The 10,569-nt window shown below is 32.1% G+C and overlaps 1 protein-coding gene across 2 annotated transcripts; it reads right to left on the bottom strand.

The window, feature by feature from the left end:
• Positions 1-3,025: 3,025 nt before the first annotated feature.
• LOC107027027 (protein AE7) lies at positions 3,026-9,436 on the bottom strand. 2 transcript variants are annotated; one of them, XM_015228185.2, is made up of 6 exons: positions 9,300-9,436; positions 8,729-8,892; positions 7,382-7,487; positions 7,190-7,289; positions 3,700-3,745; positions 3,026-3,338 (listed from the first exon to the last, which is right to left on the bottom strand). In XM_015228185.2, exons 2-6 carry the CDS (start codon positions 8,850-8,852, stop codon positions 3,238-3,240), a joined length of 477 nt encoding a protein of 158 aa, XP_015083671.1. In that variant the 5' UTR covers positions 8,853-8,892; positions 9,300-9,436; the 3' UTR covers positions 3,026-3,237. The 2 variants fall into 2 exon arrangements, with proteins under 2 accessions (XP_015083671.1, XP_015083672.1); XM_015228186.2 differs by having other exon boundaries at positions 9,267-9,396.
• Between the last annotated feature and the right edge of the window lie 1,133 nt (positions 9,437-10,569).

The following is a 10,569-nucleotide window of genomic DNA, read 5'->3' as shown; positions in this document are numbered from 1 at the left end:
AATTGTATCAATTTAATTTCATCGGTAACTCTTCTATAAAGTATATAAACACACCTTTTACTTATTCTGACCTATATTAAATTGAAAAAAAGTATTAATTTAAATTATTATCACTTGTAATTAATTTGTTATGTTTTTATTTAAAGAAAAATATTTTTATATTGTTTTTGTAGACTTGTTTAGAGTCGCCACTTAATTTTAGAAAAAATCAAGAAACCTTTATTAAATATTAAAATTAAAAGTATTAATTTAAATTTATTATCACTTGTAATTAATTTGTTATGTTTTATTTAAAGAAAAAAAATTTATATTGCTTTTGTAGACTTGTTTAGAGTCGCCACTTAATTTTAGAAAAAATCACGAAATCTTTGTTTTCAAATAGACTTAAACAACATATCCTTTGAAAAACCTTTAAAGGGGTTCGCACGTTCTTATTAATATTTTAGGAAAGTTTTTAGGGCACCTAAAATATCCACTGACTTGCGTTTATATCCATCAACTAACTTATTTGGCTAAAAAATCTAACTTAATTTTGAGACAAAAAATTATTTAGAGTTTGTTTGAAAGTGAGAATTAATTTACTAGCTAAGTGTTTTATTTAAAGGCGATCAATTTAGTTTAAGATAGTTAAAATATAAAAGCGTCTTGCGGGGAATTTAAATCTTTTTTATCCTAAAACCAACAATAAATAATGTCAAGCAAATAGACTATAAAGTGAAGAGATAGTTAGAGAGTTAGAATCCAAATCCAAAACTATTATTAATTAAATGAGAGATATTGTGATTATGAGGAACAAAGAAATAAATCTAAAACTATTACTAATTAAAATCTTCCAAAAGAAAATCAACAAAGAAGCTAATTGGGTCATTTGAACTTAAACCATCGTAAAGGCAACTACGAGTAATTTTCGATTTAACTTTGTATCACTGAAAAAAAAATGTCTTCTATTTCAAAAGTTAGAGTTTTTGATTTATTGGATGATGAAATTATACATGAAAAGAATATCGTTTATTATTGGGAAAAGGGTAAAAAATATCGCTCGACTTTAGTTTATTAGTTGACTATATCCCTACCGTTAAAACAAAGTTATATTTACCCCTGCCGTTACCAATTTCATCATTTGTACCCTTTAATTGACGAAAATTCCCAAATTGACTCAAATGTATCCAATTTCAATTGAAATTACCCGATTTTGTTTTTTGACCCAAATTCGAATCCAACCCACAAAACAAAACTCATGGCAAATTAAATCCAAAAATCAATTTCTTCTTCATCTTCTTCCTCCTTGAATGAAAAAATACTTTTATATCTTTACTCCATAAAAACTTCACACACTTCCAACAACATATATTCTTGTGGATTCATCAGCTTGTTGATTCAATTTTTTTACATTGATATAAATTCAGAATAAGAACAAGATTGCAACTTTTTTTTAAAAAAAAAAGTTCAAAATGGGATTTAGCTTTCAACTTCCACCATTTCTGCAAAGAGAAAATGGAAACAAAAACAAATTAACCAAAATAACTAAAGGCAAAACGTTAAAGTAAAAAACAATTTTCATTGACAGCGAGTGATATCCAGTGCCAATGTGTAGGCCGACGAAGAATGTCGGAGTCGGAGTTGAGTGAGGTAAGGAAGGTAGGATTTGGAGAGACGATTTGGGTAGCGATTTGTGGGAGGAAGAGAGGAAAGTGGTGATTGTTTGAACTAGTTGTCGTGGCTTCAATGGAGGATTCGGTTAATTTGAGAGAATGGGTAGAAGGGTAATAGGTTATACTTAGAGGGTCGGGCATTGGATTCAAAATGAGAAATGGGTCATTTTTAAAAATTTGGGTTAATTTGAGTCAATTTGAGAATCTTCATCAATGAAGGGGTACAAATGATGAAATTGGTAACGACAGGGATAAATATAAGTTTGTTTTAACGGTAGGGGTATAGTCAACTGATAAACTAAAGTCGAGGGGTATTTTTGACTCTTTTCCCTTATTATAATTGTCCTCCCAAACACAATGCTAAATATTCAATTAATGTCCGATATCATAAATTTCTTTCATCAATTTACAAAAGAATGTGTATAAATAGTACTGATTGTAATTTTATTATAGTCGAAAAATACCTACTTCATTTTTATCACAAGAACAAGTAAATATTGGAGAGTTTGAATTATTTTGAATGACGAATTGTTGACAGACTTTTTGAGGGTTCAAAATGAGTACAGAAATCAAATCAATTTAATAATACTTGAAATTTATGTTAGAAAGGAGCCTAAGACTTGTCAACAATGTTCTCTTTTATCGGTCGAAACCTATGTAAAATTTATATTTCTCTTTGTAAAACATAATTTTTTCTTCCACTTTATGTAGTGTAAGAAAAAGTTTCAGTTTACAAAGTGTTAGAATAACTTACACTTTATAAAGTGTGATAAATAGTTCCGCTCTATATTAAAATATATATGTTATGAGAATAACGAAAAATGTTTAGAATATTGAATAAAGTAAAATTTTTTCTTCCACTAAGTCTATTTTAGTTACTTCCTAAAATAGTGACTTATTTTAGACACTTCCTAAGAATTTATTTTTACCCCTCCTTAGGAACTCACTTTTTTTGCTTCATTATAAAATCAATTGTTTCGTTTAAAATCATTGACCTCAAATTATTTTTCTCATTCTAAAAAATCAAAATATTTTTTATTTAATTTTATCCTTAAATAATTATTCTTGAAGACTATAAACACCTCAATAGAATAAATATTTAATGAAAAAAAATTAATATATCAAGACTCATAACGAGGATAAAATGGTTAGAAGTAATATCTCTCAGTTATTGTTCCCTTCGTTAATTTTATCTTTTTAGTATTAACTTCACATGCTCCTTAAGGAACAATAAATAGAATGACAATGAAAGTTTCATTATATCAAAATATAATAAATTAAGAGTTTTTGAAAAATAATTATATTAATAAAGGGTGAATTAGAAATATAATACTCCAATAAATTATCTCTTGATTCTCTAAACTAGAGAGTACTAATGAACAGTGGACAAGTAAAAGTTGACGGAGAAAATATTGTTTTCATGAGTGAGAGTGAAGTTAGCTCAAATGTATCTATGAAATTAATAATTGAATTACAAGAACCCAAAGGTCTAAAAAACATTCACAAGTCATAACAGGCAATATAACATGGTCTAGGAAAAGCCTTTAATCAGGTTGGATCTCCATACACCTAAACAAAAGATTCCTCATGCATACGATGGAGCGAGGCATTCGTCAACCATGTCGACGAGGTTAGGGTTCTCCAATGCTGCAGCTACGCGTTCTTTATCATTCAACTGCTTATTTACTGCAAGCAGATAACAAATTATAAATTGCTGGATATAAAGCAAGCGCGGACAACTCTTGAAAAGAGCTAATGCTTTATGATACTAATAAGCAATAGGGTTGTATGGTTTTCTGTCCTTCCATCTCTTTTCGACTGGGATATGTTATAGTAGTAACTTATATTAACAAAAAGGGTGAACATTTTGTATGGAAAAAATAGCAAAAAACCGTGTGCTATGTTAAAAGGAACGCGCACTTTAGTGAATGCAAAAAAGGGAAGTAAGAAATGCATGCCTCTGTGGGTTGAATTAGAAGAAAGTCCAGCAGAGTGACAGGTAAAGAATTGGATGTTGTATGACAGTTACAAAGAGATGGATAGATACCTGCAGTTTCCGTAGCATGACTCCCCGGTGCTACTCTAATATCGACCTGGCAAGATAACAAGGATATGTTATTAAAAACAAGCAGACCGAATACTTGTGGACAGGGAAAACAATTTCAAACAATTTAAGGAAGCTACCAACAGAACACTTCAATATTGAAATATTTGCATAATTGTTCAACAAGATAAATGACTTTGAACAGAAGTCTTTGCATCATTATTTCATTCTTGTACTTAAGAACGCAACTAGTTGAAATTGCAGAGAGACTGGGTTAAAGGTCTGATACGGGTTTACCCATATAATGCAGGAACAACCCACAAGTAGTTCAATCACAAGAAAATTTCACAAGTCCATTGACCTCATCTCTGGCAGCCAAAAGAACCTACCCGACTCCTTTTGCACCTTCCAACATAAAAGCTATATCACAACCCCATACAAGCCCAACTTTTTACTTTTCAAGGAAGATAAATAAATTCTATGCTTTCTAGATTGCTGAGCTCATTTAGCTGTTCCTCGCCCAACAGAATAAACCACTAAAACCTTCAAAGATTTACCAGGACAAACAGCACCAAATTTTGAGACTGGTATAAATGAAATAAAGTTCATCCTACATTGTGTAAGAAAAGGAGAAGCTGCTATGAACAGGAAAAACATGGCAATTATGATGACAAAAAGATCCTACTTCGCTCAGGAAAAGGAAGATGCTATACAGAAGAACTTTGCAAATATCACGATGACTTTACTGTAGAGCAAAAACGAGAATGAGAATACAATCTGTAAGTTGTCCTGAAGTACAGAGCAAAAGGGGTTGGAATCTATCCACGATTATTGGAATTTTTTTCTTTTAATAAGGTGAAAAAATATAAGGGTATCAAGATGGTACAAAAGGGTATAAAACTCCAAGATAGAACATATAAGCAGCCTACTATGGTCTACACTCTTGCTCAACCAACTCAATCAACTAAGCAACAATCTCATACTAGCTGAGATCATCTACATGAATCACCTATATTTATTCACCTCTATCAGCATTAAGCTGCATTTATTCCGAAACTAAATAATCTGTATTGCAAAGAAAACTGGGATTTCTCTAAAACTAAAGATGCTCTAAGTCACACATTTATCACATTTATCTACCGCAGATCCATTTATTCCAATACTAAATAATTTGTCTTTTAAGAAATAATTGGAAATTTTTCTAAACTAAAGATTCTCTAAACACACATTTATCACGTTAACCTCTACATTTACATACAAGTCTCTAACCAGACTACGGAATTATAAGAATTAAACAAACATTTTACTGATTATTAAGCCTAAGAATGTCTAGCCTATGATGTCTATGTAGAAACTACACGTTGTTTTTAGAAGCTTTTAGCTTATATGTTAGTCTGAAAGAGTGGGCTCAAACTCAGGTCGTACTTTCTTAATATTTCATAATCTTTTGGTAAAATGCGTCATTTAGAACTGGCATTGGTTTGAAGAATCTAAATATTAAACCAAAGTTATGCAATGGAGAAGAATTTTCGTAATATACTGATCAAACTCAAAATGCTCGTTTAATAAATGGGAGGCAGGAACATAGCAACTCAAATTTAGAACTTCAGAGTTCAATATTTCAATACTAGTTAACTAGTTTTCGATTGGCTAACGAGTTAAAGGTTAGGCTTCCATGTTAATCCCAAACTATAGGAAGCAAAATGTGAATATTCATACCAGGAGAACTGTTAAAAAATAAAAAAGAATATAACTAGTATAGTCTTAAAACGTCTGTTCTTTTCACTAACTAGAAATCTGAAAATTCCCTTAGAATGGCTAAAGTTTTTTTTTCTTCTTTTGATTGGTAAAGTGCAATTTTCATTAATATATCAACATAAATAGAGTGCTGGGAGAAGCTACAACCAAATAGAATGGCTAAAAACATTTTTGGGTGTACGAATGTCTAGACACAAGAAGAAAAGATTAGTTGATGTGCTCGCAAGCTGGCCAAAACACCACCGTTCATAAAAGTAGCAAGGTGAATCAAAATTTGTCAAAAACTGCGACCACTTGGTGGTTTGAAATTAAAGTTTTGAGACAATAATTATATAAAACTTGTTACAAACAGTTGGACTGCTTTTATCAACGCTAGAAAGTGGTTACATACTTTGAAAACCACATTTTCTGTGAGAGGTGTAATTGTAAATGAAAACATTTTAACGAACACTTCTAAGTGGTTATGATTTGCTTGACCAAAGTAAGGATAAAACAACACTGTTCGCTGCAATATGCAAAGGAGTTAGTCTTCCTAAACTAGCACTTTTTTTGAGAAGATCATGATAAACAAAGACATGACACAAATTCACTGATTTAAGTACTTTTATCATTTTTCCAAGTTACCTTTATATAACATATTACACCTAAAACTATGATTTACACCACAAGTCAGACTCTATATTATCAGATTCCATCTCAACATGTTTCCCTATGGCTTTTACTTTTTCCACATCCCTCTCAATTGAAAAAAAGAACACATCCACAGGTGTAAGATCGAATATCATTAGAGCATCTAGAAAGAAACATATATGGCCTAACAACAATGGAGATAAACCAGAACTAAGTGCAGTTGTCATCAACTACTCATAAGAACTTGGAAGAGATTGGGGATAGAAGAATCCAGAATACAAAGTCAGCTGTAATTTTGAAAACCAGCACAACGCGGCTCAAAGTTTCTCAACTATTTCTGATAAAATGATTTGATTATGATCTCACCAGGCAGCTACAGTGAAGCTACAAAATGCCACACAGCTGAGGGATGTTTAAGTTAAGAGTAGTAAGAAGCCAAGAACCAGAAGACGGTGTGTGTGTGTGTATGTTTTCCTTTACTCTGTATCATTTAGGCTGTGAAAGAAAACCTATCCATTTATATACTCAACGTACCGGAATTAAAGTAACAGCTTGGCTGAATTAATTCTTTTAGTGGTGGTGCGGAAGAACCAAATTAAAGTCAGATATAAGCTAATGATGACACTTGTCATGTTGAATAGAATCGACCCATGCTCAGTAATAACAGGTTCAACGAAAAGGTAACCACATTTGCAAATTGCTCAAGATTTTGAAAATGAAATCCCGAGTGTAGGATATGTGCCTGAAGATTCACTCAACTGGTGCCGAGGAAAAATCTTTTAGGTTGAAGTCTTTAATAGTTCTAAGAAAACACATAAATATAGCAGCCGTGACATCAATGCTTCGCCAAGCTCGACAGGTATAACCTCTTTTCCATGGCTTTTGGGAATTATAAACTTCTATAATAATGTCATAATATCACATCAATTTTTAGCATAACATTCTATCAATTGTAATATCTTTTTTTTTTAAAAGCTGAAAAAAGGGGTGCAACACGAGGACTTCCCAGCAGGCACCCTCTATCAATTGTAATATCAGTTTTACAGGATAAGATGTGTAACATTACGAGTCTGTTGAATCAAAACAGGAGGGTGATAAAGCATACCTTATAACGGGAAGGCAAACTTCGCATAAGCTTCACACGCAAGCATAATCCAATAACAGTCGCCATGCTGCAATGTTCCACGGTAGGCGTGAATGTGACCCTGAATCAAAAACTTCCTCTTCTTAGACAACGCGAAAATGCCACCTATGAGGAATCAAAATAGAAACATACGAAGCGGATTCATTTTCTCACCTTACATAGCTTCGCTGGTCATCTATGTCAATCGCATCTTCTGTTATAACTTTCAGCTCTTCCAGAGAATAGGGATGCTCTGGATCTTTTATATCTCTAATATGGTGTAAGAATGTTAAGGAATGATTAAATTTTCATTACTATGAAGTTTCCCTGACAAATCAAACTTAATACTTGCCTCCACGAAATGATACAATGAACAAATAGGCTGGAAAATAGTTGGAAGGAACCCTATAAAATACAAAATCAAAGGTACTGAATAACACTGGCATTTCTGAAGCAAGAAAAAGTATGAAACTATGTAAAGGTTCATCAAGCAGGGTAATGTGAAGATTGAAATTATGTGTACGGAATTGATTAGACTGATCCATGTTTTAATTGAATAGGAAGTATACAAAAATAGTTGGTCACTGATTGGACGGTATCACCTCAAATCAGAACTGAAGGCAGCATGATCCTAACACTTTTCATGACATCTGTTCCTAATATATTCTACCTTTTTCTAGGAATAGCAAAACAATGTGTACTTCGATTCCAATAATGTAAAACAAATATTGGAGGGGCCAATAATGCATGCCCTCCTCATCCCATCCCACCCTCACCCACCCACCCCACACACAAATCCAGGAAAAAGCAAAATAAGGACAAGAAAATCATATGTCAACCTCTTTAGTGAAAGGCTTTCAGAAAAATCAAAATAAAGATAGCTATCATCATGTTTCTACAGAAATGGAGCTTCGTGACTGACATGTACACTTATCCCACTATATGTCCCCTCTTTTTGCAAAGTAATCAGACACTCAATATGCCAACTTCAATCCAACTTCATTCTCTGGGATTTAGCCAAAAAAATAGAGTGACAAAATATTAATCAATCTTATCATACCAGAAAAGAGAAAGCTTAAGTTTATAAGCCTTCATCAAAAAAGAAAAAGGAACGCTCATAAACCTATTTTGTGCACCAAGGTACAAAAGGATTTTTCACTTCATCTTTCACATTGAACTACATGGCACAACAATAAATATCACAAACAACTAGTATAAGGGAATAAGGAATCAACTCTAGTTTGCAAATTTAAACACCTCCTCTAGGTATTTTGCAGTGTGGTATGTTAATGCTACACAGAAACTTAGCATGCTGGTTGTATGAGTAATATGTAGTGCCCTTTGAATATGAATGATTGAACTTACTACCGCATATTCTGAAGTAGATGAGTTCTAGCCTCATAGATATTCCCTTAACATATAAAGATTAATTTCAAGCCTGGCATAACAAATTAAGAACAACATCCAATTTCAATCATCATTAACACAACAACCATAGGATGCACCCACTCAGAAGGATATCAAAAATTTCTAGCTGGTCGATAGGTTCAGCTGCATATTCATCCAGAACAGTTCTGGCACCTCTATCTCGCCGCTCCTTCTTTTTATACACGACGGGGTTGGCATTTATTAATTCAGAAACCATTTTCAGTGCTGGCTTGTAATTCACCCTCCAATACTGATATCTGTAGAGAAGTATACACAAAGCCAAATTCTGAGCTAAATAAATAAATGAACTTCTTTTTCTTGGTCATAAACTAAAAATTGCATCTTTTTTCTTTCACAAAAACAAAATAAAAAAATACACTTTCCACCATCAACCAAACTGAAGCAAAAATGAATTAACAGATGCCCAGTTGCCAAAAGCATCAAATTAACAAACCTACCCTACATAAACTAGAACAAGACGATTACTCTATAGTCTATACCCACATGAATAATCATACAAAATCACAAATTTTCACTAGGGTCAGGGGAATTTTTCAAGAAACAACAATAAGCACATGGGGTCAAGTTAAAAATCACAACTTTTCAAGAAAGTATATATGTTTTTACTTACGAGCTCAATTTCCAATCTGAAATAAAGCAGTACCTGTTGTAGGAGATAATTAGAATGAGCTAAGCCAAGAGGATGTTGGCGGGCAACAACAACTCCCAAATCTTTGGGACCTAAAAACATCTAATTTCTTCTAAGTAGTAATTATTTACTTCTATTGCAAAAGCCAAAGCAAATTTGTGGGAAGTTTACTTTCATGGGGCATGGGGTTCTTAAAATTACATAACAATACACTTATTTTTGCTTTCATGTAAATTAGTCCCTTATATTATAATTAAATTAAATCAATGTAATAAGTAAAAAAAGAAAATCATTTGTTTGTATTTAAGAGAGAAAATCTTGATTTTCTTATCTTCATGGACAAATGCAAACTAAATAGAAATTCTTTTATTCGCTATGGAGATGGACATAAATATTGAAAAATCATATATGAATTAATTTAGATTTTTTAATTAAATTTTAATGTTTTTTAATAAAAATTTTGATTCTTCAATTTGGTGTTTGATATAAAGGTCTTAATACTTCAGTGTATCAAAGAATTGTATTTTATTAAATTATATATATAAGGGCATTTCTTTAATCAAATACAAAAGTCACGTAGCATTTAGATCATCCATAAACATTTCACTGTAGCAACATATTTTCAATCCAGATAGCTAACTCCAAATATTAATTTTCAAGAGGAATTTGTATGTCTTTTGTCGATGTACGTCATGTAAAAGAACATATCTTCGTCCTTGTTTTTCTCGAGCAATATAGTATGAGAAATAATGTTCTTTCTAAATATGATCTTTTCTGCACAATAAGTGATTTCTATGGTGACATAGATGATCACTTAACATGTTTTTAATTTTTAAGTGTCTTATATTATGATTTGATTTTCATTATATTTTTTCATTCGCACCAAAAAATCATTTTGAAAACACTGAATCAAATCGAAATGAAGTTAAAAGGATTGAAGAGAATCAAAATTGAAATCCAAAAGTGTGATCAACTAAAATATGATAAAATTAAACCAAAGAACCGAAGACTAAATAGCCAACCCGACCCCTTTTCCACGTTTATTTTGTTTTGATCTTGTTGTCCAAATAAACGTTGTACAATTTTTTTTTCTTGAAAATAAATAATAATATGTAACGACCTGTTTAGTCGTTTTGAGCAGCAGATTTTATTTCTGGAAAAACTGGCTGAGTCGACGGATCCCACGACGAACCGTCATGGGCTCGACGGACCGTCGTGGGGGTCTCGTTCCAAAACACTTAGAATTCTGAAATTTGGGTACTGAAATCGACTCTCTGAACTTCGT

The sequence above is a fragment of the Solanum pennellii genome, chromosome 8 (assembly GCF_001406875.1).
Source record: "Solanum pennellii chromosome 8, SPENNV200".
Classification (NCBI taxonomy): Eukaryota; Viridiplantae; Streptophyta; class Magnoliopsida; order Solanales; family Solanaceae; genus Solanum; species Solanum pennellii.
The sequence above is the reverse complement of the archived record's forward strand: the minus strand, read 5'-3'. Positions and strand labels throughout refer to the sequence as shown.